Raw genomic sequence first — 26,294 nt, forward strand, 5'->3', positions numbered from 1 at the left:
ACATCGCGTGGACATCGGGGACAGTGCCTCTGGATTGGCAGACCGGGGTGGTGGTCCCCCTTTTTAAAAAGGGGGACCGGAGGGTGTGTTCCAATTATAGAGGAATCACACTCCTCAGCCTCCCCGGTAAAGTCTATTCAGGGGTGCTGGAGAGGAGGGTCCGTCGGGAAGTCGAATCTCGGATTCAGGAGGAGCAGTGTGGTTTTCGTCCCGGCCGTGGAACAGTGGACCAGCTCTACACCCTCAGCAGGGTCCTCGAGGGTGCATGGGAGTTCGCCCAACCAGTCTACATGTGTTTTGTGGATTTGGAGAAGGCGTTCGACCGTGTGCCTAGGGGAATCCTGTGGAGGGTGCTCCGGGAGTACGGGGTACCGAGCCCCTTGGTAAGGGCTGTTCGGTCCCTGTACGACCGCTGTCAGAGTCTGGTCCGCATTGCCGGCAGTAAGTCGAATTCGTTCCCAGTGAGGGTTGGACTCCGCCAAGGCTGCCCTTTGTCACCGATTTTGTTCATAACTTTTATGGACAGAATTTCTAGGCGCAGCCGAAGCGTTGAGGGGGTCCGGTTTGGTGACCTCAGCATTGAATCTCTGCTTTTTGCAGATGATTTAGTGCTGTTGGCTTCATCAAGCCGTGACCTCCAACTCTCACTGGAGCGGTTCGCAGCTGAGTGTGAAGCGGTTGGGATGAAGATCAGCACCTCCAAATCCGAGACCATGGTCCTCAGTCGGAAAAGGGTGGAGTGCCCTCTCCGGGTCGGGGATGAGATCCTGCCCCAAGTGGAGGAGTTCAAGTATCTTGGGGTCTTGTTCACGAGTGACGGTAGGAGGGAGCGGGAGATCGACAGGCGAATCGGTGCGGCGTCTGCAGTAATGCGGACGCTGCACCGGTCCGTAGTGGTGAAGAAGGAGCTGAGCCGAAAGGCAAAGCTCTCGATTTACCAGTCGATCTACGTTCCTACCCTCACCTATGGTCACGAGCTTTGGGTCGTGACCGAAAGAACAAGATCCCGGATACAAGCGGCCGAAATGAGTTTCCTCCGCAGGGTGTCCGGGCTCTCCCTTAGAGATAGGGTGAGAAGCTCGGTCATCCGGGAGGGACTCGGCGTCGAGCCGCTACTCCTCCGCGTAGAGAGGAGCCAGCTGAGGTGGCTCGGGCATCTGGTTCGGATGCCTCCCGGACGCCTCCCTGGAGAGGTGTTCCGGGCATGTCCCACCGGCGGGAGGCCCCGGGGACGACCCAGGACACGCTGGAGAGACTATGTCTCTCGGCTGGCCTGGGAACGCCTTGGGATCCCGCCGGAGGAGCTGGTTGAAGTGGCTGGGGAGAGGGAAGTCTGGGCTTCCCTGTTAAAGCTGCTGCCCCCGCGACCCGACCCCGGAACAAGCGGAAGATAATGGATGGATGGATGGATGGATATTAACCGGTAACACTTACTTTATAAGACCATCATAACTATGACATGACACTGTTATGAACCTTAATGAATGATTTTGACAGATGTCATTTAGTGTTGCAAATTACTGGTATCTCACTTTTGAATAGATGTAAAAGATCCGACCCGGACATTTATGGTGTATGTGACAAAATTTGCCTGATGACACTTAAGGACATCTCCCATAAGTATTCATTGATGTCCATGACAGTGTCATGTCTTATTATGACAGTCTTATGACAGAAGCTTCAAAAAGGAGTGACCTTTTGACTTCACGGGTATGCCTTTTTTGAGTTGATTAGTGGAATGTATTGCTTTATCAATGGTGTTGGTACCTTCATTTGTGTTGCATTGAATGAGGTATGTCCAAACTTTTGGCATATACTGTATGTATAACTTGAGTGAAAAGAATAGAATCGTTTTTGACAGACATTGGAAACTATTGAGATGATGTTGTTCAGATTTTCTTGTATTTCCTAATAGCTTAAAAAGATTTGAAATGATTCATCTTGGTGTTAAATTTTTATTAGGGCTGTCACACGATTAAATTTTTTAATCGAGTTAATCACAGCTTAAAAATTAATTAATCGTAATTAATCGCAATTCAAACCATCTCTAAAATATGCCATATTTTTCTGTAAATTATTCTTGGAATGGAAAGATAAGACAAGACGGATATATCATCCAACATACTGTATATAAGTACTGTATTTGTTTATTATAACAATAAATCCACAAGATGGCATTAACATTTTCAACATTCTTTCTGTGAAAGGGATCCACGCATAGAAAGACTTGTCATTCTTAAAAGATAATGTGAGTACAAGTTATAGTAATTTTATATTAAAACCCCTCTCTATGTTTTCGTTTTAATAAAATTTGTAAAATCTTCAATCAAAAAAATAAACCAATAGCTCGCCATTGTGGAAGGTAGTGATTGAAATAGTGCGTTTTGCCCCTCGACTGACGCCGTAGTTCCCGGGTTCATTGTACCTTACGTTCATTTAAGTGTTGACTTCACAACGTACGAGACCTCTGATAGTTTCTATATTGTGACTAAATATTGCCATCTAGTGTATTTGTTGAGCTAAATGAAATGTTTGAATGGAGTTTGACCAAAGTCTGAGTATTATTTTGCACAGCTATTTTGATTGGAAATACCAGTTCTCTTTGCATTGAGCGCTTTTCTTTTTGTGAACATTATTTTTTTGAGAGATAGGAATATTATTTTTGTTGTGCTTTCAGTAAATGATACTGTAGAAACTTAACTGTTCTGCCCAAGTGCATGATTGGAAGTTGGGCAACCATGACTGTCAGTGGTGGCTGCAAACGGTATATCTTCTTTGCGTTGTGTTCAATACAGGGTGTTAAGAAAAAGTTTATGTCTTGTCATTCTTCCCCACGTCGCTCATTACAATAGTTATAGTTGTTGTGGAAGAGATGCCAACACTTATGCCAATAAATAGTGTGGCCTCAATGAATGCCTGTGTCTACTCCACTCGCTTGTCTCTGCCTCTTAACTCTCAATATACATAATACAGCACCATTGTAGTCTGTTTGCGGCAATGCATGAGTGGATCATTCCGCGCATGCGTTAAATGCGTTAAATATTTTAACGTGATTAATTTTAAAAATTCATTACCGCCCGTTAATGCGATAAATTTGACAGCCGTAATTTTATATCATTAAAAGCCTTGCATTACAACATGGGTACAGTGGGGCAAATAAGTATTTAGTCAACCACTAATTGTGCAAGTTCTCTCACTTGAAAATATTAGAGAGGCCTGTAATTGTCAACACAGGTAAACCTCATCCTTGAGAGACAGCATATGGGAAAAAAAACAGAAAATCATATTGTTCGATTTTTAAAGAATTTACTTGTAAATCATGGTGGAAAATAAGTATTTGGTCAACAACAAAAGTTCATCTCAATACTTTGTTATGTACCCTTTGTTGGCAATAACGGAGGCCAAACGTTTTCTGTAACTCTTCAGAAGCTTTTCACACACTGTTGCTGGTATTTTGGCCCATTCCTCCATGCAGATCTCCTCTAGAGCAGTAATGTTTTGGGGCTGTCGTTGGGCAACACGGACTTTCAACTCCCTCCACAGGTTTTCTATGGGGTTGAGATCTGGAGAATGGCTAGGCCACTCCAGGACCTTGAAACGCTTCTTAGGAAGCCTCTCCTTTGTTGCCCTGGCTGTGTGTTTGTGATCATTGTCATGCTGAAAGACCCAACCACGTCTCATCTTCAATGCCCTTGCTGATGGAAGGAGATTTTCACTCAAAATCTCTCGATACATGGCCCCATTCATTTTTTCCTTTACACGGATCAGTCGTCCTGGTCCCTTTGCAGAAAAACAGCACCAAAGTACGATGTTTCCACCCCCATGCTTCGCAGTGGGTATGGTGTTCTTCGGATGCAATTCAGTATTCTTTCTCCTCCAAACACAAGAACCTGTGTTTCTACCAAAACGTTCTATTTTGGTTTCATCTGACCATAACACATTCTCCCAGTCCTCTTCCGGATCATCCAAATGCTCTCTAGCAAACCGCAGACGGGCCTGGACATGTACTTTCTTCAGCAGGGGCACACGTCTGGCAGTGCAGGATTTGAGTCCCTGGCGGCGCATTGTGTTACTGATAGTAGCCTTTGTTACTGTGGTCCCAGCTCTCTGTAGGTCATTCACTAGGTCCCCCCGTGTGGTTCTGGGATTTTTGCTCACCGTTCTTGTTATCATTTTGACGCCACGGGGTGAGATCTTGCATGGAGCCCCAGATCAAGGGAGATTATCAGTGGTCTTGTATGTCTTCCATTTTCTAATAATTGCTCCCACAGTTGATTTCTTTTTCACCAAGTGAACCTGTTGCAGATTCAGTATCCCAGTCTGGTGCAGGTCTACAATTTTGTCTCTGGTGTCCTTCGACAGCTCTTTGGTCTTGGCCATAGTGGAGTGTGGAGTGTGACTGACTGAGGGTGTGGATAGGTGTCTTTTATACTGATAATGAGTTAAAACAGGTGCCATAAATACAGGTAACGAGTGGAGCCTCGTTAGACCTCGTTAGAAGAAGTTAGACCTCTTTGACAGCCAGAAATCTTGCTTGTTTGTAGGTGACCAAATAATTATTTTCCACTGTAATTTGGAAATAAATTCTTTAAAAATCAAACGATGTGATTTTCTGTTTTTTTGTCCACATTCTTTCTCTCATGGTTGAGGTTTACCCATGTTGACAATTACAGGCCTCTCTAATCTTTTCAAGTAGGAGAACTTATACAATTGGTGGTTGACCGAATACTTATTTGCCCCACCATATGTAGACCTTTTCTAACCAAAGTATATTAAAACCATCCAAACTAGCATACTGAACATTGGCGAGCATCGCCTTCCTTCACTGCCATTTTAAGTCTAGCTCAGCAGTCCTCACGCTGGCATACATTGGTCAGAACAAAACCGAGAACATTTTAAATTTCTTTTTTAGTTCTTATCTTTCTTTGAGGAGAAAAAAAATGCATTCTGATGTTCCCAATCCAGAACGTTCCTGTTCGTGTGTGCCTCCCATGTCTTCTTCTTTTTTTGTTGTCCAGACAGAAAACTGGTTTGTTTTTTGCTACCGACAACATAGAAATTCATATTTGTCTTAGTAATATGTAGGTATGAAAACCAAGCAAGCTTTTTTTATACATTCCTCTGGGATAATTGCTGGATGCAGCGGGCCAGATGATAGTTTGGGCGCACAGCTGCTCGCTTCCCTTCGCCATCAAAGCTCAACCCCCCGCACCACCCTGCACTTTCACACGGGGACGCCCCCTAAAATCTTCTTCTTTTTTTCTTTACTGGAATCCTTCTATTCCGACTCACTGACGACACACTAAACACAACTGTGCTTTATCTGATGTTGTTAAGTTAACTACAAAAGCTTTAAAACGTCTCAAGCCAGCGTGTAAAAATATCAGAAATTAGCTTTAATACTCAATTAAACTTTAAATTTCATGGTCTTGAATTGGATGCCAGCGATATGTTCCAAATAAAACCTGGCCAAAGATTCATTCTGTAGAGAATGTTAAAATAAAAAAACTACACCTGTTTGGAACATTTTATTCTGATAACTGTCCTGATCGAAGCAACGATGTGGTGAGGTTCACCATTTTGTGAAGAACTGCGTGAGAAAATAGTCCCAAAGTTGTAGAACATAGGGATTTCTTCATTTAGAAAATCAGTAGTTATGTCTGCATATAAGCGGCAAGTCCATAAAACAAACTTTACACTGTTTGTGTCATACTGTGCCTAATTTGGTTGCACAATTTAGTATTTTGCTGCCCTAAATTAGCATTTTTAGAGCATTTTATTTCATTTGGGCCATCCAAATAGTACACTATTTTGTATGTATATATACAAATCGTGAGTACAAATGAATATTTTATACACACATTGCATTCATGTTATGGATAATTTAGTATTTCACGCTCACATGCAATGTTGTTTCCGTCCACGATGACGAAAATAGTTCGTCGACAAACAATTTTTTTGTGACGAATGCCAGATTTTGTCTGACGAGACGAGAACGAGATGGAAATGTGCCATAGATTCTATCACATGTGCAAAATGTGTTTAAATTTTTATGTGTCGTTAGACTGCATCATAGCAGTGTCTGGTTGTCTTACTCATGTGACGTGCTGCACCCCCCCAACTCCCTAGTGTCCTCTCCAGGCTTGCTTGTTTTGAAACACTCCGTAAGATTTGGTTTCTTATCTTTGCAAGAGATAATATGCAATGTTGTTTTAACCTTTAAAGGTCTGTGCTGAGTGATTATCACACACTAAATGAAACTCATAGCGTCAGCATAGCATTTACGTAGCGTCCTCAAACTCATGACAACCGTTCGTGGCATCTAAATCCGTATAATTAATTGCAAATAATGAACTGTTTTCCTGCTGAGTGTGTATTATTGCCAAGTTAGCGTTGACCTTGTAGACGCTACAATACTGTATATGCTCGTATGTCAATGTTCATTCGAAAATGTTGGAAACCTTTATTTATTTATTTATTTATTTATCTTTGCACTAAACTTTTTAATTTTACAGACGAAAGCATGTTGAGTAAACGTCAACAAAAACTAGACGAAGAGAAACACATTTTGAAATGACTGAAATATGACTAAGACAAATAGGTATTATCGTCCAAAAGAAGAAGACGAAAAATAAAAGGGTTGCCAAAAACAACACTACTCACAAGGATATTTTGTGAGCATTTGTAACTCATACATGGCCTCAAAAAATATATTTATTTTGGCCAAAATCTGGTATTTTAAGCAGAATTGATTTTTTTCACCCCACTTTGTACCCTGCAGTTTATAGACCAGTGTGGCTTATGTACAGGTTTTTGCAGGCTAATGAGCTGCATGTCTTTTTTTGCAAATATTTCATACAATGTGAACACTTTTTTGGCCAAAACTTGGTATTTTGAGGAATATGTTTTAGCTCATATTTTGCCTTAAAATACAACAATACATGTTGTACAAGAGCTAATATGAGCGCCACAATTGCTGAAAACATCAAACGATTAACCAGACCTTTTTCGTCAAGTGAGTCTTATTCATTGATTTTGAAGCCTAATGAGCTTCGGTCTATAAGGAGCAACTTACTATAAGCCGCCACCCACCAATTTTTTACACAAAAATGGCATTTGTTCCTAAATAAGCCGCACCGGACTATAAACCGCAGCTGTTCTCACTATATTATAGGTTATTTACACCAAAAGATATTAACCGGTAAGACTTTATTTGATAGTAGCGTCATAGGACTGTCATGATTATGACATAATACTGTCATGAAAATTAATGAATGCTTATGACAGCCGTCATTTAGTGCCATCCGGCAAATTATCTCAGTTTTGAATGGATGTAAAAGATCCGAGCTGAAAATAAATGTAGTGACAAAATTGCCGGATGACACTTAATGAAATCTGTCATAAGAATTCATTAATGCCAATGACAGTGTCATGTCATATTTATGACAGTCTTATGATGCCGCTGTCAAAAAAAAAAAAAAAAAAGTGTTACCTGTTAACCCAAATAAATCAACAAATAAGCCACACTGGACTATAAGCCGCAGGATTTAAAATAAGGGAAAAAAGTAGCAGTTTAAAGTCTGAAAATTACAGTAAATATCTTGAGCAATGTGGACACTTCAGGCTTATACCTAAAAAAAAAAAACAAACACAGTATTTCATGGAGAAAATTTAGTGGAGTTGTTTGATAATAACTTTTTAACCGATAACCAATATTCCGATATTGTCCAACTCCAAAAATCCGATACCAATATCAAAAATCCGATACCAATATCAAACTGATACCGAAATATGTGTTTGTGGACGTAACATATTATGGCTAATTGCATTGTGATGCCCCACTGGATGCCTTAATCATGATAATGCTCAAATACAGTGGTATGAGAATGTATCTGAACCTTTTGGAATTTCTCACATTTCTGCAAAAAATCTTGGCCATACTTTTACTTAGTTGATGTGTGCACAGAGATATGGGACTGTGCCAATGATTTCTGTAAGTCTTTAGCAGACACTCTCGGGTTCTTTTTTTACCTCTCTGAGTATTCTGCGCTGAACTCTTGGCGTCATCTTTGGTGGACGGCCACTCCTTGAGGGAGAAGCAACAGTGCCAAACTCTCTCCATTTGTACACAACTTCTCTGGCTGTCGATTGATGAACATTCAGACTTTTAGAGATGGGTTTGTATCCTTTACCAGCTTTATACAAATCAACACTCCTGTCTGAAGACCTGCGATCAGCAGACAGACAGCTCTTTTGACCGAGCCATGATGTACATCAGACAATGCTTCTCTTTGAGACAATTCTTATCAGGTGCGTGTTTTATAGTGGGCAGGGCAGCTTTAAAACACTCATCAGTGATTGGGCACACACCTGACTTAAATTGTTTGATAAAAATTGGTTTCAATTGCTCTTTAAGTCTCCTTAGGCAGAAGGTTCACGTACTTATTTTTCCCCCTTCTGTCATTGTTTGCATGCTATCCTCGTTAAAATATGAAAAACCTATAAATATTTGGGTGGTTTTAGTTAAAGCAGACACTGTTTTTTTATCTGTGTGATTTTGACAAAGATCAGCTCACATTTGATGGTGATTTTATGCAGAAATGTGAGAAATTCCAAAAGGTTCAGATACTTTTTCATACAATTTTAAGAAAATACCAAGCATCTTAGTTTGGAGACATCTAAGGATAAATAAGCATAACTGCTGTGCTAAGCTGTGACCAGCCCTTGTACTAAGGCAGAAGGCTTCTGCGTTCATTTTGAAGGCAACATGCATATTGGCCAAAAATAATGAAAAACCGATGTTGATATTATCCGATATCATTTTGAAATGCTTTTATCGTCCGATATTATGGGCTACCCAATATTATCGGCTGATAAACTCTATAGCACCTCTACAATTTAGTAGTGTTCTTGTAGTCTTCAAATGAACAATTCATGCTAACTTTATACCTTTTTTGTGCCAATTGAATAAAATAATTCAAATAGTTGGCACTCAAATGTGTCATACAGACTTGGGGCCAGATAAAAAGCATAATCAAATAAGCTAAAATGAAAAAAATAAAAATTGGAAAAGAAGGATGAAGTAATCAAAATGGATTTGTTCAAAATGATAAGGTGTTGGGAAACCTGATGATGGATTGCCATGACTTTGATCACTAAATAGGCCACGTTGGACGGACCAATCGGCGGACGACCGGCTCGGGGGCGTGGTTTAAAGCACGGACAGAGCACTGATTGGCCAGCTTGATGCTTGCTCGCATCCCGCACTGGACCAGTGTGATGCATTTAAAACAGTATAAAGCTACAAATAAACTATAGAATCGGGGATAACGTGTTATCAGTTTTATGATCCTCATTTGAGCAATCTTTGGAAGGTCTCCACGCAAACGCACGCCCAACTTTTCTCTCTCCCCCTCCCACATTGACTCTCTCCCTCCCTCCCTCCACGCACGCTCTCACTTGGGTGGGAGAAAGTCAAGCGGGAAAGTGAGGGAAGGGTGAGAGAAATCACGAGCTTCCAGGTGTCTGTCCCCCGCACTTCGGCGGACTCCATGGAGCTTTAAGGGCTGCCCCTCAAAGCCTTTTTTGCCCCCCCTGCCGTCACTTTGGTGACTCTCCTTTCTTTTTTTTTTTTTTTTTTCCTAGTCTCCTCACTATCAGTCGGTTAGCTCTCGTCGGCTGCCTTCTGGGAGAGGACACCCTCGCATCCAGCAGCTCTCCTGCATCACTATGGATATTGCAGATTGCCCTTTCCGGAAGAAACGGAGGCCGTGGAGCCCGGAACTGACCTCCGTGGCCTTGGTCGCCCTGGTGCTCGCGTTGTGCCAGAGCACCCCGGCGCAGGCAGGTAAGACCACCCTCCCCTTCTGACATTGTCTTTTCAGGATCACCTGTCTTCCACTTTGCCGTGATTGACTTGCGTTCATGGAATTTAGAAGGCTTTCCGATAACGAACGTTCAAAATTCAACAAAAACTACAATCACTCTTAAAAAGTTCATTAACTCTCAAGCTGCCATTGACGGCAATAGGCGTCCAATCCGACGGCACTTCAAAATATTGTCCATCAATGGCAGCTAATGAGTTAAATGTCAACGTGGAGTGCTTCGGTCAACACACACACACACACACAAAAAAATCCAAATGTGTATTTCTGTTGTGCGCATGCGCACGCCTGTGCCACCCATCCCAGCCTGAGCACCAGAGCACCCATTGGTGCCTCCTGGTGCACATATGCGCTAACATGCATCTAACTGCCAATTATCGTCGCGATTACTCATCATCGACTACCCAATCGCGGTTCGATTATTCCAATTCGCTAACAAAGATCATGCTGTTTAGCACAATGCACTCAGTTGTGATCGAAAGACCCCCCCCTCACTCTTACTTCAGTGTGTTTTTTGGCCATTCGTGAGGACTTTGCCACTCATGAATGGCTTCTTATGGGAGTAAAAAGCGCCCAGTGTCCCTGGCGTGTGTGTTTACGCGTGCGTGAAAGCGCCTCTCTATAAGTTTGTTTGATAATGGTAGCGTGACGTCCACACCGCCCCCTACTACAATCCAGCACCCACCTTTTTTGTACCTGAGCCCCTCCCAATGTGTTTAGTAAGTGGTTTTATTTATATACCTATCACTCAAGAGCACTCTCGTAGGCTTCATATTGAAATTGGATTATAAATAAATCACATTTTTGCAGTACAAATGACCATTTATTAATATATTTTTTCATTACTGAGTCTCAGTAAGTTAATTGTATCCAACTGTAGTTCAATGTTTAACTCATTCACTACCAGAGCAGGTATATCTACAGTATTCACACAGTATATATTGTGGTAGTTAGTCAAATTTCAAATAAAGACACCTTTTAACGACAATAAACACTCAATCCACTTTGACTAGGACGGGGTCGGAAACCCAAAATGTTGAAAGAGCTATATTGGACCAAAAAAAAAAAAAAAAATGTCTGGAGCCGCAAAAAATTAAAAGCCTTATAAAGATGTCAACACATACTGTATGTATCTATATTAGCTATATTAGCCCACTTTCAAAATGACGAAGTTGGCTACAAATACATAAAGAGCTTTCATAATTAAATCCTATTGAGAATGACGCACCATGTGACTACTCCGTTGTACGATGCCACCTCAAGTTTAACTTCATTACAATATTAATGAATTAGAAGAATGTTCGTGTCATGTTTGTCTTACAGAACCCATATTAAAACAAAAAAATATATTTCCTCCACCATCTTTTTCCATTTTCAAACATTTTGGAAAAAGCTCCAGGGAGCCACTAGCGCTGCGCAAACGAGCCGCATGTGGCTCTAGAGCCCCGGGTTGCTTAGAGGTCAAATATGATTGGATGTCTATTGCTGTCAATGGTAGCCGAAAGGTGTTACAGTGGATTTGGTGGTGGACATTTTTGTAAAAAGTGAAGAAAAGTGCAATTTGAGTAGAAAATTTAGAAAAAATGACTAAAGGGAATTTTTCTTTTCAAAATTTTGATGAAACAATCCTATTTTAGAGTTTTCCACCTAAAAAAATACAAATATTCTTTTTACCAATTCAGTCATTAGGTGGACCATTATTTTTGAATTAGTGATTGAATATTATTAACATTTGTCATTGTCGAACTCAGAATAAGGTGTACTATTTCAGTTAGCTATACTATACAGTGTCCACAAAGTCTGGGTATGTATGGTATATATTTTTCGTTTTTTGGAAGAAAAAAAATAATTAAAACAAAATCTAAAGTATGTGTTTATTCCCTATGTATGCAGATTTTGTGGACACCTGTATAAATTTATTATCAATTTATTTTTTTGTAACAGAAAAGACAACGCGCATCAATTTGCCTAAATTTTGTTAAAAAAAAAAGGCGTAAATCCCGGATTTTTTTTTTTTTATACCAGGATGTCCACAAAATCTGGGTACATAGGGGATAAACACATACTTTAAAAAAAAAAAAAAAATCCTATGCACCAAGACTTTGTGGACACCCTGTTAATTTTCACTGGAGAAAAAATACCCAAAATATTTTTGTGAATTCAATATTCCAAAATATTGGGCGGTATATTCATTTTTTCAAACCACGTTCCTAACTAATCATTATTTTCATCAAAAATATTAACCAATTGGTAGATTACTCTATTTTATTCATTCTTAACTCTATGTTAGCCAACGCGTCAAAGGGTGAAATAAAAGACAATCAGTGCAATAAAATGACACTAAACCCAGCAGGAGAGATGCAGAGGTGAGCGGAGGAGTAAAAGAACCATCTCCCGAATGGGAGCCATGAAAGACGTTCTGTTCAAAGGAGAAGCATTTTGTCCACATGGATGTTCCTCCTGCGTACAGTTCCGTTTAAAAGCGTCAAGGCAAGCTGCTCAAAGGACGCTCTGTGCGCGTCTTCCTGGATAAACACAACACGGCCTCCTCTGAATGGAGCGTCTGTGAAGGCCTCCTCCTCCTCCACCTCACCTTCACTTCTCCACCTGCAGTGCTAAGTCACCACCCGGTCCGCAAAAAATACCAAACAAAATTTCTTGGAGGTTCCTAAGGGTCACTTGCGCTTTTGAAGCTCGGCCTCACATTTGCTAGTTTTTACACTTTGCTCCTTGCGCAAATGTTTGGGTTTGGTGCAGCGTCAGACATAACCTGGGGCAGAAAATGTCAAATGTGGCGGCGGGATAGGTGAAACATGAACACAAAATACTGATTTGTGTGCACGAGATAGGTAGCTTGTGCTCATAAAATGCTAATTTGATGGTTTATTGTGAAAAAAATTGGATGTTCGAGTTACAAAACTAGTAAGCAATTTAATCAAGTAATTTGCCTGCACATTTGACCAACTTTTTGTTGACACTATTTAGTATTTCGTGCGAATGTTGCAGATTTTTCATAGGCTCTACTTAATATTTTGCACACACATTAAATATTTGAATGCCATTAATACTTATTTTGTCCATACAGCATAGCAAATTTGGTTTGTTTTCATTGTCACAAGTTGATATTTACCATATTAGTACATTGTGGCTTCAAATAAGTATTTTGTGCCATCAATTGAGTATTTCGTGCACACATTATCGCTAACATGTAGCATCAGATAAGTTTTTTTGTATTCACGAGTTTGCATTTTGGATGCATTACAGCTAACTTGTGGCCACTTGCCACAAATGACTATTTCGTTATCACAATTTAACATTTGTGGACATAAATTAGTATTTTTTGCACATTACATCAATTTTGTAGACTCAGTTTTATATTTTGCAGCTTCAAGTTAGCATCTCATGCATATTATAGCTGACTCATGGCCCCAAATTAGTTTCTTTAGCCATAATTTATTATTTTGTTGTCACATTTAAATATTTGAATGCCACTAATAGGTATTTTGTCCATACAGCATAGCAAATTTGGTTTGGTTTTATTGTCACAAGTTAATATCTAAGATATTAGTTAATTGTGGCTTCAAATAAGTACTTTATGCCCACAATTCAGTATTACGTGCACACATTATAGCTAAAATGTAGCATCAGATAAGTATTTTGAATTCACGAGTTAGAATTTTGTACGCATTATAGCTATTTTGTGGCCACAAAATAGTAATTTGTTATCACAATTTAATATTTGTGTACATAAATTAGCATTTTCTGCACAGTACATCAATTTTTTGGACTCAGTTTTGTATTTTGCAGCTTCAAGTTAGCATGTCATGCATATTATAGCCGACTCATGGCCCCAAATTAGTTTTTTGTAGCCATGATTTATTATTCTGTAAGTCACATTTTAAATATTTGAATGCCGCTAATAGGTATTTTGTCCATACAGCATAGCAAATTTGGTTTATTTTCATTGTCACAAGTTGACATCTACAATATTAGTTAATTGTGGCTTCAAATAAGTATTGTATGCCCACAATTTAGTATTTCGTGCACACATTATCGCTAACATGTAGCATCAGATTAGTATTTCATATTCACGAGGTAGAATTTTGTACGCGTTATAGCGCTCTTGTGGCCACAAAATAGTAATTTTTTGCCACAAATCAGTATTTCATTATCGCAATTTAATATTTGTGAACATAAATTAGCATTTTATGCACAGTACATCAATTTTGTGGACTCAGTTTTGTATTTTGCAGCTTCAAGTTAGCATCTCATGCACATTATAGCTAACTCATGGCCCCAAATTAGTTTTTTGTAGCCATAATTTAGTATTTTGTTGTCACATGTAAAATATTTGAATGTCTCTAATAGGTACTCTGTCCATATATTATAGTGTATTTAGTTTGTTTTTATTGTCATAAGTTTTTATTTACATCATTAGTACGTTGTGGCTTCAAATAAGTATTTTGTGCACACAATTGAGTATTTCGTGCATACATTATTGCTAACATGTAGCATCAGGTAAGTATTTTGTATTCACGAGTTAGCATTTTGTATGCATTATAGCCATCTTGTGGCCACAAAATAGTAATTTGTTCCCGCAATTCAATATGTCGTTATCACAATTTAATATTTGTGGACATAAATTAGCATTTTCTATACAGTACATCAATTTTGTGGACTTAGTTTAATATGTTGCAGCTTCAAGTTAGCATTTAGTGCGCATAGTGTGCCAAGTTACCATTTTGTAGTCACAATTTAGTATTCTGTGGTCACATTTTAAAAATTGGTCATTTTTGTGTATATTTGTGGCCTCCATTTTGTGTTTTGTTTAAATTTGGTGCTGACAAGTCGATACGGAATCATTAGAAGTGCTAAGTGACCATAGTCTGGCATGCAGTCCCAGCTGATCTGACCCCTCCCTTACCTCCTTTATCTCAAAACCGCATCATCACTGCAGGTTTAAGGGAACACATGGAGCGTCCACCCACACTTTTAGCGGTTTTGTGCACAGAGCAGCTAGGCGTCTCTCCGCAGGGAGAAGAGTAGCCAGCGCTGTAATGATAGCCCGCGGTCTGCGGACGAGGCTATTCTTGCGCACTGTTATTTGGCGCGGCACGGGAGGCCAGTTGGGCCTTTTTCTTATGTCGTGTCTTTTCCAGACATGGACACGCGCCACGCACTTTGGAAACAAATATTCTCAGCTTGAATCTATAGAATGCTGGCTGTTATGTGCCGTTTAACATATTTTGATTTCCAAAAAAGAGGACACTCAGCCCGGCCTCAAGATACTTGAATTTTACTCCAAGTTCACTCAAAGATGCCTATATCACTTTAATATATTTAAAGTGTACCCCCTCACTCTGGATAGAAAAATGCAGTCTGACAAAAAAAAAAAAAAGACTAAAAAAAAAAATTATATATATATATATATATATATATATATATATATAATGCAGACTCATGGAAATGTAGTCCAGTCAATACACATACACACAGTAGGCTATGTGCCAACTAAACATTTTTATAAATTACCAACACTACAATTGTCCTTGACAAATTGTTATTCCCATTCAATTGATATTCTCATTCAAAGTTCTAGATTGCACACAACAATAACCAAAATAAACTGACAAACTATTCAACCAGCATGTTTCCAAACATAGCAGATCAAAAACTATGTTTCCCATAATGCCTAGCGTGGTTTAGCTTACTCATAGCCAGCTGAGGCAAAAATCAATATAAAAGTTACAATCATCGGCAGCGCACCGATGCGACACCAAACGGGATTTTACAGTCAAAGCTCCGACAGAAGTCAACAGTTGCCATTATATACGTATTTATCGTTTAAAAACTTAACAACTGGGCAGGCGTAGTGGCCAAATCGTCAACCCAGTAGATGGCGGTAATGCCTCATGATAGGGGTAAACTGCCAACAAAAACAAGAAGAACTACTCCTTCCCTCCCTTCAAGTAGGAGCCATGTCAACTGCTGCCACCCAGCGGCCGGAGAAATTCTCTTCAAATTGGTCCCGTGAAAAATCATAAAAACCGGACATTTTTATGAATTTATAAAATCCGCCCGGACAACGAGGATACCACTTGAAAGTAGGACTTGTCCGGGCAAAAGAGGACGTTTGGTCACCCTAGTTTAACGTATTCTTTTGTGTAACAATTCGGAGGTTTCCCATCAGGTGCAAAGTAAATTTTTTGTATTTGTAAATTCAGTTACTGTAGTTTGTTGTCTGTGAAGCTCCAGAAAGGAGCCTAGGCACAAAATAAAAATTGAATTGTGGTGAGGCAAAGGCTGGCTCGCGTGCGGTCGCTCACATTTGGTCAGAGCGTCCTGCTGCGGGCCTCAGCGTTCCGTCCGCTGCGTGTCCACCCATTGCTTCCAAAACGGGACTGCAGCCTCGCTGCTCCCTAACCGCATGATACACCAGAACCACACACTCACACACACGGCGCAGGACTCAAACACAGTCCCTAGTGAGACGTGGCAAAACAGTTGGAACACATGTACTGACCAAGAAAGTTCTTCAATTGTAATCAGTTAAAGCATATTGCACCAGGGTCTTTTTAAAATCAATTTCCTTCCTTTACTAACTACCACAACACAGTACAATACTCTGTGACGAACCGAAATCAAATGGATGTTGATCGCCATCAACGAATAAGAAATTCAATTTAAATTATTTCATTTAAGGTTAAAAAGAACTGAATAGTACTTGGGCTGTAATTATTTTGGTTGCCACCAGAGGGAGCCTGCGCACCACCAGTGATCATTTTGGCCCTAGAGGAAGGCTGAACTCACGACCAGGGGAGCCCATTACGTCGATCACAATGCTAGTGTAGGTAGCTCACAGCATTTTTTTTTTTTTTTCACATAGTTATTACCATAACTTTTGGACTATAAGGCACACCAGACTATAAGCCGCCACCCATCAAATTTGACACGAAAACGATATTTGTTCATAGATAAGCCGCAGCTGTCCTCACTGTATTATGGGATATTACACCAAAGATATTAACCGGTAACACTTTATTCGACAGCGGCATCATAACACCAAATGAACCACCATGAAGCTTTGAACCAATTGGCTGCAAAACTTCATCGCTTAAGAAGCTTCATTTGGCCATCACTGCTCCCTTGGGGGAGACAGTCAACCTCTGCTACCACCTGCTGTCAACTCTCTTATCGTCCAACATGCCTCCTAGCATGTGTTGCAGCACTACAGATGTGAATAACAATCAAAATTCATGTTCTGTGTTAATTATTTCTTCAGTTTCTCTTCCAGTTTCATAAATTGCTAGCTTTGGTATTCTGTGACACTTTATTTGACAGTGGCGCCATAAAACTGTTATAGGACCTTCATAATTATGACATGACACTGCAATGAGAATTAATGAATGCTTATGACAGATATCATTTTGATGTAAAAGAACCGAGCTGGACATAAATGGAGTTAGTGACATACAGTAGTTTGCCGGATGACATAAAATGGCATTTGTCATAAGCATTCATTAATGCCCATGATAGTGTCATGTCACAATTATGACGGTCTTATGGCAGTATGATGACGCTGCTATCAGATGCTCCACAATTTCATTGTACGACCGTATAATGACAATAAAGGGCTACTCTATTCTATTCTATTCCATTCTATTCTAAATAAAGTGTTACCTATAACCCCAAATAATTTCACAAATAATCCGCAATGGACTATAAACCACAGTTTTCAGAATAAAGGAAAAAAGTAGCGGTTTATAGTCCAAAAATTGCAGTATGTTGTGTGGGCAACATAATCTCATATGTTGCTCACACAACATAGAAAGTTATGTACATTTCCCCTCCCCCAATTGAAAAGTAGATCTTAAGAGGTAAAAACAATGAGTACCCCTGCTCTGGACTGTCCGGCCGCCAATCGCAGGGCCTTTATTATAATCAACATTTGACTTGCACCAGAATGTGATGAAAATTGGGAAAGCTGAATTTTCAAAAACAGGAAAGTCCTTCTTTTTGTACATTAGTCACAATAGTGTATTATAGACTAGACTAGACTAGACTAGAAGCAAAAGCACAATAAAGCTAATAAAAAAAAAATACACAAGTTACAGTGTACACAGATTAGGAATAAATAGCTAGCAGCAAGTGGTGATGTAGTGGTAATACAACAGTACATACTGTATATGACAATTTACAGTACTCAGACTCGGAGGCAGATGCCTGACTTGATAATAATGAAAACAGTGTAAAAATTCTATAATGTATTGTAATTCAAGAATACATTACTTAGTGACCTGCATGTGACAATGTTGTAGCATTAGCAGTGCAATGACAGAGACATTTCAGTGCAAAATTGAATAGAGTATCAACTGTTTACTACCTTTCCTATAAGACACAGCTTTGGTGCCATCTAGTGGCATGTTAGAGGATCTTGTCACGTTAAAATGGGACATTATTCATGTTAAAACATGACACTGTATCTTTTTTTTTGTGGTTGGTTGTGACAGCGGCATATAAACCCATGGATAGCTGACGGTAAATAGGCTGGAGGTCACTGTATTCATTTGTGAGCAGCGACCTGCAATCTTTTTATGCTCCAGACATGGCGTGTGCGCGTTTGTATGCGTGTGTGGCGCCTGTTTCACAATGTGGCGGTTGTGCTGCGCAGGTGAGAGTTGAGAGGTCAGCATGTCAGCTGGAGTGTGCGTCTGGTATTTGACATGGCGCTACCACTAGAGCAGGCAGGACCGAACCGAAAGCGAAGTTTGTCTTGTAATATTTATTGTTGGAATTAACGGAAAGTTAGAAATGTAGGGATTCATTTTTGTATTTATTAGTCTAATAAGACAGGTGGTTCATTAAATTCGGACATGGTAAAGGGTGTATTTATTTCATTAAATAATTACTTAGTTATGTTTTTGTATAGAGCAAAAAAGTATAATAAACTAAACATAGAGGATATTCATTTGACTAAAAACAAACAATATCAATAAAATCAACTTATTTATTATTACTTCTATTTTTTTCTTGATGATTACATTGTTTTATAACATCATATCATCATCAATTAACAAAGCTGTTCAAAGAAATAAGAAAGAAAATAATAAAAATAAATAGGAAAATACTACTAAAACAAACATCCATGTTTAAATTATTTGGTAATATAAATTGTTAAATTGCTTCAAATTAAATTGATTGGAATAGGACAATAACATTTATAAATATATATATTTTTTTGTTATTTTAAATACATTTTTGATTAATTAATGGTAAATAGACAAGAAAAACTGGACTAAAAATCTGCACAGGTCAAATATTTGTGTTATTTATTATTATATTTATTTAACAATTTTGAATAACTGTTTCACAATAGGTGCACTATAATTACCGTAATTTTCGGACTATAAGGCGCACCTGACTATAAGCCGCCAACCACCAAATTGAAATGAAATGGCATTTGTTCATATACATATATATTTACAACACATATTAACCGATAACACTTTATCTGACAGTGGCATCATAAGACTGTCTAAAGACCAAATAAACCACCATGAAGCTTTGAACCAATTGGCTGCAAAGCTTCATTGCTTCAAGAAGCTTCATTTGGCCATCACTGATCCCTTGGAGGAGACGGTCAACCTCTGCTGCCACCTGCTGTCAACACTGTTGTCGACCAATATGCCTCCTAGCATGCATTGCAGCGCTACAGATGTAAATAACAATCAAAATTCATGTTCTGTGCTAATTATTTCTTCAGTTACTGTTTGAGTTGTTTCATTAATTGCTAGTTATGATATCTAGTAACAGTGGTGTTTACAGTTTACAGTGGTGCCATAAGACTGTCATAAGACCATCATATTTATGACATTACACTGTAGTGAGCATTAATGAATGCTTATGACAGATGTTACTTTGTGTCACACGGCAAATTATCTCACTTTTGAATGGATGTAAAAGATCCGAGCTGGACATAAATGGAGTACATGACATACTTTGCCGGATGACACTTAACAACATCCGTCATAAGCATTCATTTTCATTCAGTCTTATGGCAGTGTTATGATGTCGCTATCAAATAAAGTGTTGCCAATTAACCCAAATAAATCAACAAATAAGAAGCACTGGACTATAAGCCGCAGGATTCAAAAGGAGGGAAAAAAGTAGCGGCTTATAGTCCAAAAATTACGGTAAAATAATTATTGAAAAAAATGACAATCAACTTTATTATAAAATTGTCTACATTTATTATACAATTACATTCTTTTTTTTTTTTTTAATGATTCATCCCACATAAAAGTAAAATGGTGACATGTGCCCTTGAGGACAAAAATTTACACACCCTTAACACAAGAGCAGGCAAATGTTGCTCATCACATCATTTTGTGCTGATGTTTTCGTTTGAACATGTCCAAAACTCCTCATGCCTACAAGTTTCAGGTTTAAGACTTACTAAGTCTTAAGTTGTGCAAAATACTGATAACATTAATAGTATTTTCAGAACACTGTAACTAGCTATAACTGCTATACAACGTGAACGCGCACTGTATATGTGCGGCGGGTGTGCCTGAAGACTGCTTCCTGTCCCGGTGACCGCCTGTAATTGGCCCGAAGGCGGCGGCCATCTGCGAGCGCTTACGATGATGATGAGGACGGAAAGCCAGAAAAAAAAACTGATTTGTCCGCTTTCATCTTTGGGTCGAGCCGAAAGGCTGGCGTGTTGTTTTAGCGGGTGTGACAGCGGCCCTCTCTGGCCTCACGTGAGTTTGAAACAGTGGCACATTGTACTGGTGCCATTCAAGGGGGTGCAGGTTGTAATCTGATCCGGCCATCACAGGACCACACTGTCAATTGTGAGGCCTACCAGTACACATGCATACACTCCATAGCTCTGATCAAGAATACCTGCGATGATGACTTTGGACATTTGGAATGTCCTTCAATCCAGTTTCCCAAACTTTGTAGAATATTTTTCTTTATAATAATCAGCAAACAAAAATTCTAAACTGCCAAGCAAATTGCTGTCACATTGTAATGCATAATGTAATAAGTTCGTTGATTCGCTGAAGTCTATCCCAGCTAACTATAGGCAGTTTACAGGTACACCCTAAATCACTGCAGCAAATTGCAGCGCACAAAGAGACAGAACAACCATGCCTGCTCATATCCAAACCTCGGGACAATTTAGATCACTCTAATCAGCCTACCATGCATGTTTTGGGGATGTGGGAGCATAGACTTTACTATCAGTTGACGGGACTCAGGGCCGATCCATAGGCCTATTTTCAAAAACTTAAAATTCAAATATATTCAAAACCAAACCTCCCTTAGGCATAGATGAGCCTCGATGAGCAGCGACATCATAAAATTCAAAGTCATTCCCTAATAAAATCCCGATTCTTTTTTTAATTCAAGTATAACAAAACTTTTAAAATGGCGATAAAATTCTTAAATTTTACGCTAGATGCACAAAAATCACTAAATGCAGAGATAATTACCTATATTTCCAGAATCAATAGCAATATTTAACATATAAGTTTTTGCCCAAAATAGAAACTTAAATACGTTTTCAACAGCTACTGAATCACCCAATTTTCACATCAGAAACTTAATACTTTAGGAAAGCAAGGAGAATCATCTTAATTTTACTCAACAAAAGCAAAATTTGCATTTTTCTATATACAATCACAACTTAGATTTAATTCTGATGTTACTATTGCCTCAGCACACAGGCAAGTCTTGCTTCTTCATTTTTAGATTGAAATGTTACATAAAATAAAACACGTAAAAGGCACTTTTTTGTGTCTAAATTACTACTTTTTTGCCAAAAAAATGGGCAGTTGGCCGAAAATTACCTGATCATTTGAATGTAAACTTACCCTACTGTGTATGGATACAACATAGCGACCATCAAAAAACAAAGAGCTTTTTAAGTTAAAAATTAATTTGTAAATAAATGCGTACATCACCGGAATTTCTAAAAATATGAACATAGAACAGTCTAGATTCTTGGTTAAAAGCAAAAAAAAAAAAAAAAACAGGCAGTTATCATTTATTTTACGTAAATATTTCGAGCTACAATTACGCTATTGCAGAATACAATGTGGCGGCGGCCGTCACAAAACAAAGAGCTTTTTAAGTTGAAAGTGCATGCATGGGGCTCTTTTATATACTGCTGGCCAAAGGTTTTGGCACTCTTGCAATTCTGTCAGATATTGCTCAATTTCTTCCAGAAAATGATTGTAATTACAAATGCTTTGGTAGTAATATCTTCATTTATTTTTCTTGCAATGAAAAAACACAAAAGAGAATGGAAAAAAAAGTTAAAACATTATCATTTTACACAAAACTCCAAAAACGGGCCGGACAAAAGTATTGGCACCCTTTGAAAAATCATGTGATTCACCTCTAATTTATGTAATTAACAGCACCTGTTATTTCACATAACAGGTGGTGGCAATAACCAAATCACACTTGCAGCCAGTTAAAATGCATTAAAGTTGACTCAAGCACTGTCCTGTGTCTTTGTGTGTACCACATTGAGCATGGAGACAAGAAAGAAGACCAAAGAACTGTCTGAGGACTTGAGAAGCAAAATTGTAAGGAAACATGGGCAAGCTCAAAGCTACAAGTCCATCTCCAAAGACCAGAATGTTCCATTGTCTACCGTCCGCAGTGTCATCAATAAGTGTAAAGCCCATGGCACTGTGGCTAACTTCCCTAGATGTGGACAGAAAAGAAAAATTTACGAGAGATTTCAACGAAAGATTGTGCGGATGGTGAATAAAGAACCTCGACTAACATCCAAACAAGTTCAAGCTGTCCTGGAGTCCGAGGGTGCAACAGTGTCAACCCGTACGATCTGTCGGCATCTGAATGAAAAGGGACCCTATGGTAGGATACCCAGGAAGACCCCACTTCTGACCCGGGGACATAAAAAAGCCAGACTGGAGTTTGCCAAAACTTATCTGAGAAAGCCAAAAACGTTTTGGAAGAATGTTCTCTGGTCAGATGAGACAAAAGTACAGCCTTTTGGGAAAAGGCAGCAACATAGAGTTTACAGGGGAAAAAACGCGGCCTTCAAAGAAAAGAAAACGGTCCCCACAGTCAAACATGGCGAAGGTTCCCCGATGTTTTGGGGTCGCTTTGCTGCCTCTGGCACTGGACTGCTTGACCGTGTGCATGGCAGTATGAAGTCTGAAGACTACCTACAAATTTTGCAGCATAATGTAGGGCCGGGTCTCACTCAGAGGTCATGGATCTTCCGGCAGGATAATGACCTAAAACACACTTGAAAAAGCACTAGAAAATGGTTTGCGAGAAAGCACTGGAGACTTCTTAAGTGGCCAGCAATGAATCCAGACCTGAATTCCATAGAACACCTGTGGCGAGATCTGAAAATGGCAGATTGGAGACGGCACCCTTCAAATCTCAGAGACCTGGAGCAGTTGGCCAAAGAAGAATGGTCTAAAATTCCAGCAGAGCATTGTAAGAAACTCAATGATGGAGACCGGAAGCAGTTGTGCGCAGTTATTTTGTCTAAAGTTTGTGCTACCAAGTATTAGATTGAGGGTGCCAATACTTTTGTCCGCCTCATTTTTGGAGTTTTGTTTTGTTTTGTTTTTCTTTTTTATTTTCATTCTCTTTTGTGTTTTTTCATTGCAAGCAAAATAAATGAAGATATTACTACCAAAGCATTTGTAATTGCAATCCTTTTCTGGGAGAAATTGAGCATTATCTGACAGAATTGCAAGGGTGCCAATACTTTTGGCCAGCAGTGTAATGATTACCCTGAATCCTCGACCAAATCACTCTTGAGACAATCTTGCCTGCTTGTACGCAGTTAAACATTCGTCGTTTTCACCTAAATCCGGCGTTTGAACGCAGCGTGTGTTTGAGTTCATCACAGTAAAAGCCAGCTCAGCTCTGCCTGGGTCGGCCCCCAACGGGAACCCTTGATCTCAAAACTGCGAGGTGGAAGTACTAACCACTTACCCACCATTTCGCTAATGTAATTAGTTTCATGTTTAATTGAGATAAGTAGTGTTGCACCAATACCATATTTTTGGCCAAATCCTGGCTGTACCGATACAGTGTTTTTTGAAAAAATATACAAATACTAAATGACTGTATACTCACTTAAATGTGAAGTAAAGTAAATTCACAGCAAGTGTGCGTAGCTGGTGTCCAACGTCCATGGTCATCAATGGCACTGAAACATGTCAGCTATCCAAGTTAAAATTGATTCGACGTCTATTGCCGTCAATGGCAGTGAATGAATTTTGGCTTTAAAAAAAAAAAAAAAAAAAAAGATAATTTCACGACACAGCGGTTGGGAATCCCGACTAGCCTCTGATGATGACATCACTCCCAATCATGCCATGACTAAAACTAATTAGGACTTTGAATGAAGCTTCCCACCATGTCATTTTTCCACTTCCTCTCACAGTGACATTTGAAGTTTGTCGGAGAAAGAGCGTTACTGTAAATCAGGCAAAAAACCGAAGCAGCTGGAATTTGTGAGTCAGAAGCGTCGCATTGCTCGGGTTCCACCTCCACAATTGTCCACTCAATGGCAGGCTACTACTGTATTAACTTTAATTAGCTCCTTTCTTTGGCGCCGTCAATGTTTGGGTTTGTCCAGTTTGGTCTGAAAACAGTCTTTGTCTTTATATAGGTTCAGACTTTTTCCTCAGGATGCTTTTTCCACTTTACGATTGTTTTTACTTACTTTATTGTGTAAAATTTTCCTATTAGTGCCTTTTTACACCAAGTAAGGCCAAAAAAAATTAGCTCTCCAAGTAGAATAAATACTGATTTAAACCCAAATGTTATGTAAATAAAGTTCTAAGTGATTAAATGCAACTGAATTGTGCTTACAAGCAAGGGTGTAGGTTTGCATAGGGACGGTAGGGACATAACACTACCAACTTTTCAGGAAGCTCAAACTGTCTCCAACTTTTAAGAATCCTTATTTTCATTATATAGTAAGTTTGGTAATATAGGTAATTTTTCAATTGTCTTCCCATATGTCGTAAGGATAGAATAGACCTCACCCTAGCATTAATAAGTGAATTATTTTTGTTATGTCCAGACTTACATTTCTCCCTCTCCACTTGCTGAATGTGCCGGTCCACTTTTTCCCCCTCAAACGCACGTTAGATTGTCTGATGACTTGACCCCCCCCCCCCCCCACCACCACTACACAGACACACAGGCACACTCACACAGCCCAGACAGATTCATGTCAACAACATGCCTCCTCCTCCGCCCCCTTCAAAAAGGAGGGATATTAGAAGTTTTTTTTTTCAGCCAGCAGCAGCCACTGTAAGTAATGTAAAAAGACATCAATGTTGTGGAGGTGGGGGGAAACAACACTAATTTTGCTATTGAAAGTCCGACCAGCATCAGAGTTAGCATAAAGCCTGAGCTATACTCCTTTGTTGCGGTGACGGCGAAGTGACTACAGCGTCAATGAGCATTCGATAGTTCTGCGGTGAGGGAACGTGTTGCTCTAATTCACCGCCAAGCCACTAGAGGGGTGTGGCGTAATGTTTATACGGTTTTGGGGCATGCTTGTTGACTTCCGCTAGTCTAGTTTAACGGAGAAAAAAATAATGCAAGATGCAGATGCTGATCAACATTGAATAAATGTTGTTCATACAAATGTTGAGGGGCAGGCGACGCAGAAGACGGTTTCGAGGCGATCTGGCCGACTTTTGATGCCACACAGAGTTCTAGACTCGGGTGGAGACAGCTAGCTGTGGCTGTTAGCTTCAAACTGGCGTCGAGCACTGCGTCCAAGGTCTGCAAAGCCCTCCAGCCCGATTTGTTTGTGTGTCCTACAACCAGCCAGTGGGAAGCCATAGCAGATTTCTGGCGTCTATGGAACTTCCCAAACGGCGTTGGAAGCCTTGATGTTAACGTTATCATAAAAAGCACCGAGGCACTCTCAATCAGTGATGATGTATCGTGTCTGAATTGTCTGTTATTTAAAATTAAAGATCAAAACAACTCTTTTGACACTAAACCTGTGCTTTATTCTTCATATACTTGAAGTGTGACACGCAAATATACTGTATGTACACAATAAATATTGAAGTGCACCAACCAAAAATACTACATAAACTGATAAAAAGCTGGCAGTTTTGGGCCGATTGGTTTACCGCTGTAGTGTGGCCACTCGATTCCGAACACACACGTCTCGGTGGTTCTTCCTTTTTTTTTTTTTTATTCAATCGCTGACCAAGCCATTTGGCAAACTTTATGATGTCTTCACGAGACTTGTTCTTCGATGATACTCCCCTCGGCTTGGTCCATTTTTGCGTCCAGAAAAATGTTTTACAATGGCGGTAATTTCGCGGTGAACCGGAAACAATAGTCTGAGCCAACCAATCACAGTCTATT

The 26,294-nt window shown here is 39.5% G+C and overlaps 1 protein-coding gene across 3 annotated transcripts in view; it reads left to right on the top strand.

Annotated features, from left to right (window-relative positions):
- Nucleotides 1-26,294, top strand: part of LOC130910404 (collagen alpha-2(XI) chain) — an 81,780-nt gene that overhangs the window by 29,655 nt on the left and 25,831 nt on the right. For 2 of the 3 annotated variants that reach the window (XM_057827663.1, XM_057827664.1), the window contains exon 1: nucleotides 9,485-9,847. In XM_057827663.1, the coding sequence (XP_057683646.1) occupies nucleotides 9,730-9,847 (118 nt within the window). In that variant the 5' untranslated portion in view covers nucleotides 9,485-9,729. Of the gene's footprint in view, nucleotides 1-9,484; nucleotides 9,848-26,294 lie in introns of those variants that run through there. The other variant, XM_057827662.1, reaches the window with a different exon arrangement.

This window comes from Corythoichthys intestinalis, chromosome 22 (genome assembly GCF_030265065.1).
Source record: "Corythoichthys intestinalis isolate RoL2023-P3 chromosome 22, ASM3026506v1, whole genome shotgun sequence".
NCBI lineage: Eukaryota > Metazoa > Chordata > Actinopteri > Syngnathiformes > Syngnathidae > Corythoichthys > Corythoichthys intestinalis.